Genomic DNA, 17,398 nt, shown 5'->3' on the forward strand with positions numbered 1-17,398 from the left:
GCTGTGAGGGGGATGCTAGGAGGCTGCAGGGTGACTTGGACAGGTTAGCTGAGTGGGCAAATGCATGGCAGATGCAGTATAATGTGGATAAATGTGAGGTTATCCACTTTGGGGGCAAAAACGTTAAGACAGAATATTATCTGAATGGCGGCAGATTAGGAAAAGGGGAGGGGAGACCTGGGTGTCATGGTTTATCAGTCAATGAAAGTTGACATACAGGTACAGTAGACGGTGAAGAAGGCAAATGGTATGTTGGCCTTCATAGCTAGGGGATTTGAATATAGGAGCAGGGAGGTCTTACTGCAGTTGTACAGGGCCTTGGTGAGGCCTCACCTGGAATATTGTGTTCAGTTTTGGTCTCCTAATCTGAGGAAGGACATTCTTGCTATTGAGGGAGTGGAGCGACGGTTCACCAGACTGATTCCCGGGATGGCAGGACTGACACATGAGGAGAGACTGGATCAACTGGACCTTTATACATTGGAGTTTAGAAGGATGAGAGGGGATCTCAAAGAAACATATAAGATTCTGACGGGACGGAACAGGTTAGATGCGGGTAGAATGTTCCCGATGATGGGGAAGTCCAGAACCAGGGGACACAGTCTTAGGATAAGGGGTAGGCCATTTAGGACTGAGATGAGGAGAAACTTCTTCACTCAGAGAGTCGTTAACCTGTGGAATTCCCTGCCGCAGAGAGTTGTTGATGCCAGTTCATTGAATATATTCAAGAGGGAGTTAGATATGGCCCTTACGGCTAAAGGGATCAAGGGGTATGGAGAGAAAGCAGGAAAGGGGTACTGAGGGAATGATCAGCCATGATCTTATTGTATGATGGTGCAGGCTCGAAGGGCCGAATGGCCTATTCCTACACCTATTTTCTATGTTTCTATGTAAAATCCTGGAACTCCCTCTCTAACAGCACTGTGGGAGTACCTTCACCACACAGACTGCAGCAGTTCAAGGAAGTGGCTCACCACCACCTTCACAAGGGCAATTAGGGATGGGCAATAAATGCTGGGTTTGCCAGTAACACCCACATCCTGTGAATCAATAAAAAAATATTTGACTGTAAAGCGCTTTGGGATATCCTGAGTTAGTTATAGTTGCTATATAAATGACAATCTTTCTTCCTAAGTTTATATATAATAGTTTCATAAATTGCAAATGTACACTCTTTGCAACTCACTAAAAAAGTCAGAAAAGCAACTGGGGGGGAGCAACTGCACTGCCAGTACTAAAAATGGCAGCTGCCAATCTAGCTTCATGATGACAAATATTTACTTCCGGAGAGTAGAAACAATCCTGGACAACCCCCTTAAAATCTCTGTCAGCGATTGGCTGAGGGCGGAGGGGATTTTGAGTATGGAGGCCAGTGAGTGGTCGCCTGCTGCACGAGGCCTGTTTGGCGCGCTTTGCCTGCGGGAGGCGGCGAGCGCGCGGCTTTTCGTCTGTTTAACGGCCGCTGAGAGGAAGGATGTGGAACAGCGCGGGTGAGCGGCGGCGGCGGCGGGGCACCGTGTCAGGGAGGGGCTGCAGCGCGTTGTTGAGCTGCTGGAAGCGCCGGCCTCACGTCACCGGGATGGGATTGAGTTAGTGCCGGCGGTCGCGGGCTGTCAGTCGCGGAGATTAGCCGGCCTCCCGCCTCTCTCACCAAGGCCCGAGTGTCAGGAGCCGGAGCTGTCAGGCCGAGCACAGGCCGTTCCAGGAGCCGCCGGCCAGAAGCTGTATTTGCGTTTTAATTCTGGCCGCAGCTGGTGGCTTTATTGCAGCGAAAGGGCCCGAAGGGGAGAGGGGGAAATAAATACTTGCATTTATATAGCGCCTTTCACGGACGTCCCAAAACGCTTTACAGCCAATGAAGTATTTTGAGCGTAGTCACTTTTGTAATGTGGGCATTTTCGGGCGTATTGGGGCTTGGGTCTTGGCTATTTACAATCTATACTAATAACTTGGATGAAGGGACTGAGTGTAATGTATCCAAGTTTGCTGACGATACAAAGCTAGGTGGGAGAGTAGGTTGCAAAGAATCTGTAAAGGGATATGGACAGGTTAAGGCAGCGGGCCATAAGACGGCAGGTGGAGTATACTGTGGGGAAATGTGAGGTTATTCACTTTGGTAGGAGGAATAGAAAAGTGGTGAGGAACTAGTAAATCAGTTGTAGGTGACCTCGTACAGGAAACACAAAGCTAGCATTCAGGTATGGCAAATGGTATGTTGGCCATTATTGCAGGGGGTTGAAGTACAAGGGTAAGGAAGTCTTCCTACAATTGTACAGGGTCTTGGTGAGACCACACCTGGTGTACTGTGTGCAGTTTTGGTCTTATCCAAAGAAGGAGATACAGGTTGAACCTGTCATCTGGGTCTCCCTTATCCGGCACCATCCCTCATCAGGGACCATTCCTGGGAGGCGCAGAACGCGAATGTCAAAATCCTGCTCACCAATATAATCTTTCTCCTCAATCGGCGGCCTCCTCCTCCTCCTCGTTGCCCTGCTGGAACTCCTGCAGCCACAGTCCTCGAGCCGGCCACTCCTCCCCCACAGCGCTCCCTCCGGGGAGTCGGGCTGTTGCTTCTGGGCTTGCCGGCTCTTTGGGCCCCCCTGCACGCTGATTGGCTGGACCGACTGTCAGTCAGCCAATCAGTGTGCACAGATACTTGCCCCAGCAACAGCACTGAAAAGACGCAGTGCACCCAAATATGTGACCACCCCATATCCAGCAAAATCCCTCGTTCGGGACAGGCCAGGTCCCGAGGGTGCCGGATAAAGGGAGGTTCAACCTGTACTTGCATTAGAGGCGGTGCAATGAAGGTTCACTAGATTGATTCCTGGGATAGAGGGTTGTCCTATGAGGAGAGATTGAGTAGATTGGGCCTATATTCTCTGGCGTTTAGAAGAATGAGAGATGATCTAATTGAAACATAAGATTCTGAGGGGATTGACAGGATAGATACTGAGAGATTGTTTCCTCTGGCTGGGGTGTCTAGAACTCGGAGGCATCGTCTCAGGATAAGGGGTCGGCCATTTAAGACTAAGATAAGGAGGAATTTCTTCACTTGGAGGGTTGTGAATCTTTGGAATTCTCGCTGAGTATATTCAAGACTGAGAGATACATTTTTGGACTCTAGGGGAATCAAGAGATAGGAGAATTGGGCGGGAAAGTGAAGTTGAGGTCCAAGTTCCGCCATGATATTGAATGGCGGAGCAGGCTTGAGGGACCATATGACCAACTCCTGCTCCTAATTCTTATGTTCTAGCTACTAAAACTACATTAACTTCCCCTCTTCTTTGAAATCAGTTGCAGTCCTTTTCTCTTGGATAAATAAATAAAAGGTGAACCTCTACCCTTTCCACTTGCCTTGACAACATTGCTCTCCAGTGAATATGTCCTGTACCACGATGAACTAATTGTGGATTAACCTGTTGATATTCTCGCCCTTACTTGGCTTAGCTCCTGGATGCCAGTTCTTGTTCCACTCATTGAGATATTTCCTCCTCCTGCCCTTTATCATCCCACCATGTTCCTCACACATAGTGCTGTGCTAGTGGAATGGCTATTGTTCTCGATCACATTTTGGTGTCTTTCACTCTCAATCTGAATGGTTCAGCAGAGTATATGTTAATTGCAGATTGTAGCAGACCATTCTACATATCTGAAGTCCAAAGATGGAAGAAATTATTTTCTCAACTCTTATTTGCCTCGTGATTTAAATCAAAATTTTATCTCTGGGTTTCTCAAAACACTTGCCAACATCTATGCCATCCCTTCTCTCTGGATTTTGAAATCTTATTACGTCATTAGGAAATTACGGAATGTTTTGGACCAAACCTTTACAAAACAATAGGGAAATACATTATTCTGTTTAAATTTGGGGTGTATATTGTGTTTAAGGAAGATAATTATTATTTGGGTGATCCATGCAGGGTGGGAAAATCCCATTTGGAAAGAAAAGAAAACTGGATAGTTAGCTCGTGCTGACTGGTCCGGTACGGAGCTGCATTATGTTTTGGTTCTGTGGTTGACCTCTAACCCCATTCACTAGGTTCTTTTGATGGCGGCTATGGAGGTGTTGGAGATAGTAGTGCAGGAGGTGGAGGCTACATGCAGTCACCTGGAGGATTTGGCTCACCAGCTGGGGGCAGCCAGAGTGACAGAAAAACTGTAAGTACAAAGTCAAAATATTCATCAATACACTTCTGCTCACATGATGTATAAAATTGGGTGGCAATAATGCACATAACCTTTTCCCCAAAATGTAGAAATTCCTGATGGACTTGTTCAAATATGAATGGCAACCCTGTGCGATGTACTTATTTCTGCTTACGCTATTTTAAAACTCTATTCTGTAATTTATTTATCTTCCCTTTTTCGGTGTCTCATATTTTACCTGATCAAAAAAACATGCAACAATTTTGTTCTGAAGCCTCTGCTACTTTTCAATTATCATTTTTCCTTGATTTTGACAATTTGGGCAAGGAACGCAGGAGCTGCCTTGTGATGCATGCAAAAATTGCAGCAGGCTTTGGGAACATTTGCACTATTACATTTTGAAAATAAAAGTTGATCTTGGAAAAAGTGTGACAAATTGTTAACTGATCAGTAGCAATACTATCACAGTATTTAGAAACAAAATTTTTTATCTAATTGGCTCATGCAAACCTATTTGTTAAAAATGTTTTCAATTTTGTTTTACACCATTTGATTACTTGGTGGTCTGTTGTAACATCAAAATGTTATGATATTCTTGAACTGCATAATTTTATATTGTAACCCTGCAGTTATTCTCCTAACTAGCCATGAGTGAGGAAGCAGATAAATGCATCTTAAGCCAGGGCATAGTCACGTTCCTACTGTTTTCAGTTAGAAAAACCATTTATGGCAAAGCCCTGTAATGACTTAATTAAAAGCATATTATCTTCTCCCAATTATTATCTTCTACAAAAACAGAGTTATTCCTCATTACGAGGATGGATTAAAGTCATTGATGAAAATGTAACTTTACTGCTTAAGATACATCGGGGTAATTACCTTGTGCTTAGACAAACAATATGTAAATAATCATATCCTGTTACCTGATTACACTAACTGCTTTTTTTGCTTCTGTAAACATATAATAAGGGATCTGCTGAGACATAGTCTTGCAGGGTTAACTTTTATTTTTCTTCCATCAGCGATCACGGGCCCAGCAAATAGTTCCTTGTACAGTGTCACAGCTAATGTCTGCTACTCAAACGGAGGAAGTTTTCAGAATTGGAGAGGTGGAGTTGTCTCAGGTGAGTGAGAAATTTAACACTATTAAATATTCCCAGATTCAGTAGCTGTAGTGTGATTTTTAAAAGATTTCCAATTTATCAATGAACACAGCAGTTATTTTTATGTTCTACCTGAAAATATATCTCTATTTTAGATGAGATTTTGTGGGTGCCTAAGTCCGTTTGATGTGCAAGACACTTTTTGTGGCTTGTTGAGAATCTCTTTCCTAACCTCTCAAGTGGGGGAAGATAAACAACTGTCAGCTGAATGACATGCGGTACTATTTTGGTTCAGATGAGGGTGTAACATTTAATCGGAGATAAGCCCTATCCAAATGTGAAAAGACTTCTATGTGCTCATTTTTAAAAGACAATTGGATATTTTTGAGGCATTTCTTAAGGTTTCATGCAATAAATAATTTTAAAAGTGCTTTCAAAATATTCATTTTACAGTTCCACTTAAAATTGTGACCACCTCTATGGCTTTGTTTTTCACTGTCAATTTTAATTTTTTTCCCTTGTATGTTGCTTAATCTTATGGTGGGATGTACAGGTTGTAATGAGAGTCTTTGCTTTTCTTAGGTAACTGTGGTTGGTATGATCAAAGATGCAGAGAAAGCCCCAACAAATATTCTGTACAAGTTGGATGATATGACAGCACCCCCAATGGATGTAAGACAGTGGGTGGATACTGATGTAAGTAAATGAGCGTCTACAAAATGACAATGTATATTAGAGTTCCCTTTTCAGTGTGTTGTTTGCTTTTAGTCCTTTAAATATAGCCACTGCAGTGAACTCGGTGCACACTGCTGCTTTTCAGATCACTGTAGAATTATCTAATTCTGGGAATGTTTACACTATTGAAGGAATGTGTGTGTTGAAATCTGCTAGTAAATTCATTTGAATGGTACAAGCTCAAAGTTGGAACGAACTTCTGTTCATTCATGGGAATAACTTGGTTCAGCGATATCAAGAAACGGTTGAGCGTACTGGATACAGCAAAGGGTATGGCCCCAACAACATCACGGCTGTCGTGCTGAAGAGATCTGCTGCAGAACTGGCCGTGGCTGTAGCCAAGCGGTTCAAGTACAGCTACAATGCTAGCATCTTCCTGACAATGTGAAAACTACCCAGGTATGTTCTGTCCACAAAAAGCAGGGCAAATTCAATCCATCAGTCCACTCAATCATCAGCAAAGTGATGGAAGGTGTCGTCGATAGTGCTATCAAATGCACTTACCAATAACCTGCTCACTGAGCTCAATTTGGGTTCTGCCAGGACCACTTGGCTCCAGACCTCATTACAGCCTTGGACCAAACATGGACAAAAGAGCTGAATTTCAGGAGGGGAGGGGAGAGTGACTGCCGTTGACATCGAGGCAGCATTTGACCGAGTGTGGCATCAAGGAGCCCGAGTAAAATTGAAGTCAATGGGAATCGGGATAACTCTCCACTGTCTGGAATCATACCTAGCACAAAGGAAAGATGGTTGTGGGTGTTGGAGTTGAATCATCCCAGCCCCAAGTCATTGCAGCAGGAGTTCCTCAGGGTAGTGTCCTAGGCTCAACCATCTTCAGCTGCTTCATCAATGACCTGTCCCACCATCATAAGGTTAGAAGTGGGGATTTTTGCTAATTGCACAGTGTTCAGTTCCATTCGCAACTCCTCAGATAATGAAGCAGTCCATGTCTGCATGCAGCAAGACCTGGACTTCATTCAGGTTTGGGCTGATAAGTGGCAAGTAACATTTGCATCACACAAGTGCTGGCAGTAACTTATCTTCAACAAACGAGAGTCTAACCACTGCCCTTTGATATTCAAAGGCATTACCAACGCCGAATCCCCGACCATCAACATCCTGGGGTTCACCATTGACCAAAAACTTAACTGGACCAGCCACATATATACTATGGCAACAAGAGTAGGTTAGAGGCTGGGTATTCTGACTCCCCAAAGTCTTTCCACCATCTACAAGGCACAAATCAGGAGTGTGATGGATACTCTCCACTTGCCTGTATGAATGCAATTCCACATCATTCAAGAAGCTGGACACCATCCAGGACAAAGCAGTCTGCTTGATTGGCACCCCATCCACCACCTTAAACACTCACTCCCTCTACCACTGGCGCATCGTGGCTGCAATGTGTACCATCTCCAAGATGCACTGCAGCAATTTGCCAAGGCTTCTTCGGCAGCACCTCCCAAGTACGCAAACTCTGCCACCTAGAAGGACATGGACAGCAAGCGCATGGGAACACCATCACCTGCAAGTTCCCCTCCAAGTTACACACCATCCTGACTTGGAAATATATTGCCATTCCTTCATCGTTGCTGGTTCAAAATCCTGGAAGTACCTTCACCACACGGACTGCAGCAGTTGAAGGGGCGGCTCACCACCACCTCCTCAAGGGGAATTAGAGATGCAATAAATGCTGACTGCCAGTGACGCCCAATTCCATGAATACATTTAAAAATAAACTTGGCTCAGTGCCACCAAGGTAATCAAATCCCCTATTTGCATCAATCGCCTGTCATTAAACTCCCGGTTGAATAATACTACCTCGTAGCCCTTGGACTGTCCTGGTGGGGGATGGCGGTGTAGAGGGATTGGCTGTCAATGGTGAAAAGGATGCGGTTAGGATGTGGGCACTGTTAAAGTAACGGAGAGCGTCGGAAGAGTCCTAGGTAGGTAGGCAGGAACTGGACTGGGGGAAGAAAGAATAGTCCAAATAGAAAAAAATTAGTTCTGTGGGTCAAGAACAGGCTGAAACAATGAGTCTACCACGGCAGTCCAGTTGGGGACTGAGGTCAGAGGCCGAGGAGGGAAGATTTCCAGAGGAGCAGAGGTCAGTGACAATCTTGGAAACGGTGGCTTGATGTTTGGTGGTGGAGTCATGGTCCCGGTTTGGGAGAGTTTAATCTAACTTGGCAGGGTGGTGGGCACCAGGATATAACACTAGAATGGAGAAACAAGGTGCACAAAGGATTGGGAGAGACAGATAGCACCAGAGTAAGAAATGGTACGACATTAGGTGGGGTCAGACTAAGAGAATACAAGAAGGTCTCAGATAGATCTATGATAGATTTACAGTGCATGTGTGTGAATGTACATAGTGTGGTAAATAAGGTTGGTGAACTGCAGGCAAAAATAGACACATGGGAATATGATGTGCCGGTAATGGAGACCTGGCTCAAAAAAGGGCAGGATCGGGTACTAAATATTCCTGGATATAAAGTGTTCAGGGAAGGAAAGAAAGGAGGTGGGGTAGCAGTATTGTCTAAGGAGAATATTAGTGCTGGAGAGAGAGGATGTCCTGGAGGGGTCAAGGACAGATCTATTTGGTTAGGGTTGTGAAACAAATAGAGGTGCCATTATACTAGCTGTATTCTATAGGCTGCCAACTAGTGGGAAGCATATAGAGGAGCAAATTGGCAGGGAAATTACAGGCTTGAGGGACTTCTGTGGATAGACTGGAGAAGCTGGGGTTGTTCTCCTGAGAGCAAAGAAGGTTAAGAGGAGATGTTCAAAATCCTGAGGTGTCTAGACAGAGCAGATAGAGAGAGATTGTTCCCATTGCCGGAAGGGTCGAGAACCAGAGGACACAGATTTAAGGTGATTGGCAGAAGAACCAAAAGCGCCACGAGAAAAAACCTTTTTATGCAGTGAGTGAGTGGAATGCACTGCCTGAAAGGGTGGTGGAGGCAGATACAATCGTGGATTTCAAAATAGAATTGGATAAGTACTTGAAGGAAAAACATGTGCAGGGCTACGGGGAAAGGGCAGTGGAGTGGGACTAGCTGAAGTGCTCGTGCAGAGAGCCTGGACAGGCTTGATGGGCCGAATGGTCTCCCTCTGTTATGAACCATTCTATGATTCTATGCATATAATATAAGAGTAGTGAGGTTATGTTAGAACCGTTTTATTTTTAAAACACTAATTAGGTCACTGCTAGAGTACTGTATACAGGTCTGGTGGTCACATTACAGGAAGGATGTGATACAGGGTACACAGGAGATGTATGAGGATGTTGCTAAGACTGGTGAATTTTAGCTATGAGGAAAGATTGGATAGGCTGGGGTTTTCTTTGAGCAGAGGAGGCTGAGGGGAGATTTAATTGAGATGTATAAAATTATGAGGGGCCTAGATAGAGTGGATAGGAACTTTCGTTAGCAGAGAGGCCAATACCAGGGGGCATAGATTTAAGGATTAGAGGGGAGTAGAGGAAAATTCTTTTCACCCAGTGGGGATCTGGAACTCACTGCCTGAAAGGGTGGTAGAGGCAGAAACCCTCATCGCTTTTGAAATGTACGTGGATATGCACTTGAAATTGGCAAAAACATGAAGGCAGAATAGGAAACGGGGAGGTGCAATGAGACCTGGGTGTTATGGTACATCAGTCATTGAAAGTTGGCATGCAGGTACAGCAGGCGGTGAAGAAGGCAAATGGTATGTTGGCCTTCATAGCTAGGGGATTTGAGTATAGGAGCATGGAGGTCTTAATGCAGTTGTACAGGGCCTTAGTGAGGCCTCACTTGGAATATTATGTTCAGTTTTGGTCTTCTAATCTGAGGAAAGACGTTCTTGCTATTGAGGGAGTGCAGCGAAGGTTCACCAGACTGATTCCCGGGATGGCAGGACTGACATATGAGGAGAGACTGGATCGACTGGGCCTGTATTCACTGGAGCTTAGAAGGATGAGAGGGGATCTCATAGATACATATAAAATTCTGATGGGACTGGACAGGTTAGATGCAGGAAGAATGTTCCCGATGTTGGGGAAGTCCAGAACCAGGGAACACAGTCTAAGGACAAGGGGTAAGCCATTTAGGTCTGAGATGAGGAGAAACTTCTTCACTGAGTTGTTAACCTGTGGAATTCCCTACCGCAGAGAGTTGTTGATGCCAGTTCATTGGATATATTCAGGAGGGAGTTAGATATGGCCCTTACGGCTAAAGGGATCAAGGGATATGGAGAGAAAGCAGGAAAGGGTGAATGATCAGCCATGATATTGAATGGTGGTGCAGGCTCGAAGGGCTGAATGGCCCACTCTTGCACCTATTTTCTATGTTTCTATGAAATGCCGTAATCTGCAAGGCAATGGACCAAGCTCTGGAAAGTGGGATTAGGCTGGATAGATCTTTTTCGGCCGGCACATACACAATGGACCGAATGGCCTACTCCTAAGCCGTAAATTTGTATGATTCTATGAACTCAAATTAAGGCTGCCATTGCTGCGATATGACATCACATTCTCCCTTCCTAAACAGAAATATTTGACAGTGAAGACAGTGCCATTTTAATTTCACATACTGCTTTTTGATTGTTGCCTTTCAGGTTCACATTGACTATATTTGAAGTCACTGTTTTTAATTGTTTTTCTACTGAATGTTGACTTTTGTTTGTTTAATGTAGGAAGCTGGAAGTGAGAATATCGTGGTTCCTCCAGGCAGCTATGTAAAAGTAGCTGGTCATCTCCGATCATTCCAGGTAATGCAGACTTTTCCAAATTTTTGGTAACATTCATTTTTGATGTGGTGTAAAGTATTTATATAGTACATTGATACTTTGGAGATCTTTGTTTCTTGTCCAGTTGACATTTGCTTTTTGCACTTGGCCAATTTAATATCTTGGGATATGTGGATTTTAGGAATAATGCATATTGTTCCATAATTGTTTTTCATTAGACAGAATTGGAAGGAATGGTATTCTGTTTAAATATGAAACTTGTACATATAATTTAGGAAAAATAAATGCTGTTTGAGGTATTGTAACTTCATAATTTTAATTAGCATTTTCGTACATTTTTATAGTTAAAAACAGTAATGGTACTGAATCGTTTGGTAAAGGTGCGTGCTTTATCCCCCCATGACAAACTGTAACATTTCAATTCTAGAATTATGGTTAAATGAATTCCTGCTTTTCCTCTTTCTGAATATATAAAACATTTTTGCTGGAGCACAGAACAGATTGGCTGAATTACAGACTTCAGAGAGGGACAGAATTAACACAGCAATTCCAAAAAATTTGTGATCACTGAAGCACTCTTGAGATATTCACTGATTAATGTCTGTTCCTGTTCCTTGATGTTTAGACTAAGCAAATCCTGTCAATCTACCATCTGTATTAAACAAAATCAAAGTTCTTTGTAAATCTTCAGTTTTTACAATATGGTACTTTTTGGATACTGAACTCACTTGAAAAATATGAGATCCAATATAAATGTTAATGCAACACCTTTCTGATCTTGAGGCATTTAGGTGATTCAACTATTCCTTTTAACTTGGTAGAACAAGAAGAGCTTGGTAGCTTTCAAGATCATGGCTTTGGAAGACATGAATCAGTTGACATCACACATGTTGGAAGTGGTGCAGGCTCACTTGCTGCTGAATAAACCACAGGCAAGTGTTTGAGAAAAAATTCTGATTGGGCCTATCTGTCATGATAGTCAGCTAATCATTAGCTATGTTACAAAGTGCAAAATTGTGCTGAATTGTATAATAGAACATTAGTCAACTAGATAATTGTGGTTGGTCCTAGGGTTGCTTTTGCTGAAATTTGCATCGATTGGATAATTATTTTCAGTTCATGCAGAATGTGTTTCACCTGGGAAAGGGAGGGTGAGAAGAAATTGATGATCCCATTTGTTCCTGTTAAAATGACTTGCCTAAACTAACCTCGATGTAAACAAACCTTTTATAATTTGTGAATTGGCAACCCTCAATAGAGTGACTGTTGAGCTGCTGAATGTGCAAGGATGCAAAGTTGTTGCTGGGCTAAGGGGTTCCACTCCTAATCACATGTAGATGAAACCAGGATCAGGCTTGACTGTGATGTGTCCCAAAGTTTATGTTAACCAAAAATATTAAGGGATATGGACCATGGGTGAGTATATGGAGTTGCATCGCAGATCAGCCATGGACTCATTGAATGGCGGAACAGGCTCGAGGGGCTAAATGGCCTCCTCTTGTTCCTATGTTCCTAAAGTTGATTAGCTTGTCATTGTTCGCAGCTTGGCAACAGCAGAGGGCTGCTGGTATATGTGGAACATATCTTCGCATGGTTAAGCACCTTCAGGTGAAGAGTGGCAATATTGGAAGGGATAGGGGGAGTTACTTGCCTTGGACTTTAGATGTGAAAGTCATTCAACAGTACTATTGAAATTCATTGAATTTGAGGCTCAACCAAAATTCAGACTTTTATACATGTTTGCTCAGGGTAAACTATTAATCCAATGAAGCATTGCTCTGAGGTTTCAGTGTTATAATTTCTTTCTCACAGTCTGCACATGGAGGATCTGCTCTAGCTTTGCATACCCCAATGCGAAATGAAGGGGGTTCAGTGGGAATATATGCCAGTGCTAATGATACACTGATGAATGGACTAACAAGTCAACAAAGTCAGGTAAAACAAACTGGGGAAGAATAGTATGTAATAGTCTAGACTGAACTTTATTAGCAATGGAGTTAAATGAGAAAAGCAATACACTTTACCACCCTCTATACGCAATGTTAAAGAGAAATGAAATGTTTTAGTAAAAACAGATTGATGGAAATGCATAACTGGTGAGTCGACATGAGAAAAGATAGGTTAATGTGAGTGGCTGTTCCCAAAACATTGACTTGTCTGAAATTCCTTTGTGGATGCTCTGCCCATTTGTTTTTCAGATTTCTAACATTGGAAATCTTTTTAAAATTTTTACTATAAAATGCATTACGGTTTTTATTTTAAATGTACAAATAGAACCTGACCAAATAACTTGCAAATGGATTATAATCCACTGATTCTAATTTTATTTGCATTCTGTAAGTTTTTTTAAGCCACTGTCACAAATTAGAATTGAGGCAAATTTCCACTATATTTGGTCTAGATTTGCACATAACACTTGTTTGCAGTATTATAACGGACAATAATTGACTAAAAGGAATTGATTTGCTGGGATTGATAACTTGAGTGAATGGCGCCAAAGGGTTTATCAGACCAGTGTTTGTTATAGTAATGTGGTATCTAAACCATATTAAATATAAATTTATGGATTTTTAAAATTTGAGTTGTGATGTAGCTACATGTCATTAATGTTGTAATGCTGTTAGGAGGATCTTGAAGGAACTAACCAATGCTCAACACAGTGAAATCCCTTAAGTATTGATACTGAACAAATGCATTTGAAATATCTTTGTTTCAAATGTGCTTATTTTGGATCAATGCTAATAAACACTTTCATTCTGATAAAATCTCTCAAAAGAAAGCCTGGCGTGTTATAACCGTTGTTGTGTACATCAGGGGTATCCAACCTATGGCCCTCAAAACCCAGGCAACTCTGACCTATTTGTACTTGTTGGTTTGTTCTGCTTGAATTTTGTAAGTCAGGCATTTTAGCATCATTTGTCTATTACCATTAGCAATTGAAATGTACACATTATTGAGAATTTGGATTACAATTTTAATATGTGGGTCCCCAAGGCTTCATGGGGAACATGTGCAGTCAATGGCGACAAAGTTTGAACATGACACCCCTGCTATAGACCATTACTTTGTTACTTAGTGAGGTACAATTCAGTTTTTTGACATTTTAGTTTTAGAAAATTTCTAGTTAAAATCTATTGGTTTGTGATAGTAATGTATTTTAAGAGGACTGGTGGTGCTGTGGGTTGGAACACGATACTTCTATCTCTGTAACCTGCATTTGAATTAAGTGCAAACTGATGAAATTAATGCTTTCTGTTGTAAGGATCCTAATGACTGGATCGTGTCAGCTCAGTTCACAGTGGGTACAAATTCACTTGACAGAACTGACACTAATAGAGAAGCTCACTACCACAAGAGTGGCTGGTGTGGGAAATCAAAATCGGAACAGTGGTTAGTTATAGTGATGACGGTCATAGTAGAAGGTACTTTACTTCCTCCTTCAATCTTGATCCTGCATTCTGGAACTTGCTGTCTTCAAAAACCTCCTCAAATTGTTTGGCCATGTCTTTGGTCACCTTTCCTAACTTTACTATTAATGCTCAGTGTTTTAAGCCCCTACGTGCCACAATTGAAGGTTCAATATAAATGCTGCTTGTTCTGCATCCAACCTATGTTGTATCTGAGTGTGTTTGGTGATATTGTGGAAACAATTTATTTTCTTGTACTGTTATCCCATGCCTTTTGAGAGTTAAATTATCTAAAATGTAGAAGCAAACTTATTTTTAAAGTTGAAAACTCAACTGGATGTTTTTATTTACAGTAGCTAAAATACTTTTCCTTCAGGTACTGAATTTGATTCGAAATTGTCGAGAACAGGAAGGCATGAGCATTGACTATATGAGGAGAACGCTGAAGAATATGACCATCGTTGCTATCAAGTTAGTGTTATTTTGTGCTAGAATACTTGAATGTTAAATGTTAAACAAACTAGTGGTTACAATTTTTACAATTTTATTTCTATTATAGGCAAGCTGTGGAATTTCTGAGCAATGAAGGACACATATATTCTACAGTGGATGAGGATCATTTCAGGTCAACAGATGCTGAATAAGTGTGGAATAAGGCTGCTTTTGCTATGAAGCTAAAATACTGAACTGTTCTAAAACCTGCAGAGTCCATCTCGTGGATAACAAGAGAATAGTGCCATTCTGCAGTAAAATGTAAATAAAATAAAATTTGAAAGGGGAAAAGTGATATGGCTATGCATTCTGCATTGCAAACAACTGTTTTCTGTTTTCTGATTCTGCACTTTTTATATCACTGCAGAAATTAAACTATTTTTGACCTTAATCATAGTCCACTTCTATAATATTGCAGCGTGGAATTTGGTTCATTGTACCTCTAAGACTCTTAAGAGGGAAGAACTGTGCTGCTAATGTTTGGGTAAACTCGAAGGACCATTGTTACCACAGAATAAAAATAGCATTTGTAAATTGTTTTAATGCCAAGTGTAGCAAGCTTATTTTTTTGTCAGATTTAATTGAAACTATATAAAATTAATCAAAGTCAACACACAAAGCAGTGTGCTGATTTAAGAGGTCACTTTCCAGGGTAGCTGTCATGTGATACATTACTATGCTTTGTAAATATCCCTTTTTTTATTACAAATCCTGAACATCTACTAAAATGACCAGAGTTTTGAGTCTGTGTGTTTCTCTTACTCTTACCCATCCTAGCTTGGATCAGACTGTGATGTGTGAAATATTGGTACTGCAACTGATTTATAGTGTATATGCTGACCACAGAAAGCTGGAGAAATGCAAGTTTCAGGTTTCACACATCTAAATGCAAGATCCGAACTAGTAAATGACCCTGAATAGGGCCCCAGATTATATTAAGTTTGCCTTGGGAACACAACATAAACTTGGGAATCTAGTAGTGGTATCTTGTGATTGAAATATAGCTGTGTTTTTTGTTTAGCCTTTGCTTCTCTGGAATCTTCCACAATTTGTCCTTTTTAGCTATGTAAGGTTGTTTAGCACTGTAGAATAAGGATAGAAAAAATTATACTGTTATCAGTGTAAATGATTGATTTATACTTTGTACATTAGAGTACTAGTGATAAAGCAATAAACCATTGCATATTACATAGCAGTATTGCTGGATTTCCCATTATTGAATTGCATATAATACCTCTGGTATTTTTATTAGGTTTGTATATAATTTTAGTAAATTATAAATAGTTAACAAAAGCTTCATTTATATAGTGCCTTTAATGTAGGAAAACGCCCCAAGCCACTTTGCAAGAGCATAAGACAAAAATTGACACCAAGCCAAAGAAGGAGATACTGGGGCACGTGGTCAGAGGTAGGTTTTAAGGAGCAGAGAGAAGCAGAGCGGTTTAGGTAGGGAATTCCAGTGCTTAGGACCTAGACAGCTGAAGGCACACCTGCCAATGATGGAACGAACAAAATGGGGTTTGTCAAGAGGCTAAAATTGGAGGAATGCAGAGTTCTCTGGCTGGAAGAGCATTGGAATAGTTGAATCTGGAAGGTAAAGTGCATGGATGAGGGCTTCAGTGGCAGATGGGCTGAGGCAGGGGTGGAGACGGGTGATATTACGCAGGGAGAAGTTGGCGGCTTTTGTGGTGGAGAGAGTATGGGGTTGGAAACTCAACTTGGGGTCAAATTAGATGCTGATGTTGCAAACAGTCTGTCGCAGTGGACAGTCCAGCCAAATCTGCCGATGAATGGCTAAACAAGTTGTGTGCCACATACGTTCAAACTTGCATAGCTTGAACTTAATGGAGTGAAAATTGGACCGGGACAGAGGAATGTCCAGGGAGGGAGTAAGAACATTGCTGGGGACAAGGGCATCAAAAAGTGGAGGTGAGGATATGATTTGAGCAGATCGATAGCTGCAAATATATCTTAGTGAACAGAGGGCCAAAGGTGGGACGGTTGGGATTTTGAAAGTGCCGTTGTAAACAATATGTTCTCATTTATTTTGGGTGCGCGGCCCATTCAAGGTTCAACGCAAGCGCAGTTTCTTCCATTATAAAGTGGACGAGTGGACTGCGCGGAACATCCAGACTACCGCGCAGCTTAACAGAAACATTGGTTGTAAGTGACTTGGCGTTTTTTTCCCCCCCGAAGTAGATATAGAAGGAAGTGGGGTCGGAAGGGGGAAGAGTGGTGTGAATGGTACAAAGAAATGAACAATGATTACCATGATTAATGAGCAATTGGTACATCATTTTAACTCAGTTGTTAAGGAAAGTTTCCTGATTCTGTGTTTATAGAAGACATGAGTCAATTTGCCATGATGTACCTTTTGCTATGTCTGCACTTTTTATCGTGACGGGGTCATTATTACCATATCGTATAATGTATTTTATAATGAGGGCTGTTCTTAATTGACTTTTCTGAATAAGCCTAAAGGGACTGCTTTGAGGAAACTGCTTTTAAATGGAGCTTTGTTTAATGTAGCCTATTCCTTTAAGGCCATAAAGTTGAATTGGACCAAAGTAGAAATATGATTTAGCGCTCAACCACTTGAGAAGACGTGCTGTAAATGGGGACATCATGAGATCGATTAAAGATTAATTACAAATACTTGGGGAAGTGTCGTATTTGAGCTTCTGACCACAAATCAGCTTCATTACCAAAACCTACTTCCACATCTAACTTCGCTTGCCTTTGGTCACCTGTCCTAATATCTCATGTGGCTTGGTGTCAAAT

At 41.8% G+C, this 17,398-nt stretch overlaps 2 protein-coding genes across 2 annotated transcripts in view; one reads left to right on the forward strand and one right to left on the reverse strand.

Annotated features, from left to right (window-relative positions):
• Positions 1-2,583, reverse strand: part of smpdl3b (sphingomyelin phosphodiesterase acid like 3B) — a 41,766-nt gene extending 39,183 nt beyond the window's left edge. The window contains exon 1 of the mRNA XM_070898907.1: positions 2,441-2,583. The gene's annotated coding sequence lies outside the window, so the exon portion shown is untranslated. The remainder of the gene's footprint in view (positions 1-2,440) is intronic.
• On the forward strand, positions 1,371-15,815 carry rpa2 (replication protein A2). Its single transcript, XM_070898906.1, has 9 exons — positions 1,371-1,490; positions 4,043-4,161; positions 5,172-5,273; positions 5,835-5,948; positions 10,665-10,739; positions 11,540-11,650; positions 12,531-12,653; positions 14,502-14,596; positions 14,685-15,815. The coding sequence occupies exons 1-9, from the start codon at positions 1,475-1,477 to the stop codon at positions 14,767-14,769; spliced, it is 840 nt and encodes a 279-aa protein (XP_070755007.1). The 5' UTR covers positions 1,371-1,474; the 3' UTR covers positions 14,770-15,815.
• The last annotated feature ends 1,583 nt before the right edge of the window (positions 15,816-17,398 follow it).

This window comes from Pristiophorus japonicus, chromosome 14 (genome assembly GCF_044704955.1).
Source record: "Pristiophorus japonicus isolate sPriJap1 chromosome 14, sPriJap1.hap1, whole genome shotgun sequence".
NCBI lineage: Eukaryota > Metazoa > Chordata > Chondrichthyes > Pristiophoridae > Pristiophorus > Pristiophorus japonicus.

Excerpts from the sequence above, each read along its gene's own strand:
- rpa2 (XM_070898906.1), top strand. Across the intron at positions 10,740-11,539 it reads GTCATCTCCGATCATTCCAG|AACAAGAAGAGCTTGGTAGC; the intron begins GTAATGCAGACT and ends TTAACTTGGTAG. Across the intron at positions 11,651-12,530 it reads TGCTGCTGAATAAACCACAG|TCTGCACATGGAGGATCTGC; the intron begins GCAAGTGTTTGA and ends TCTTTCTCACAG.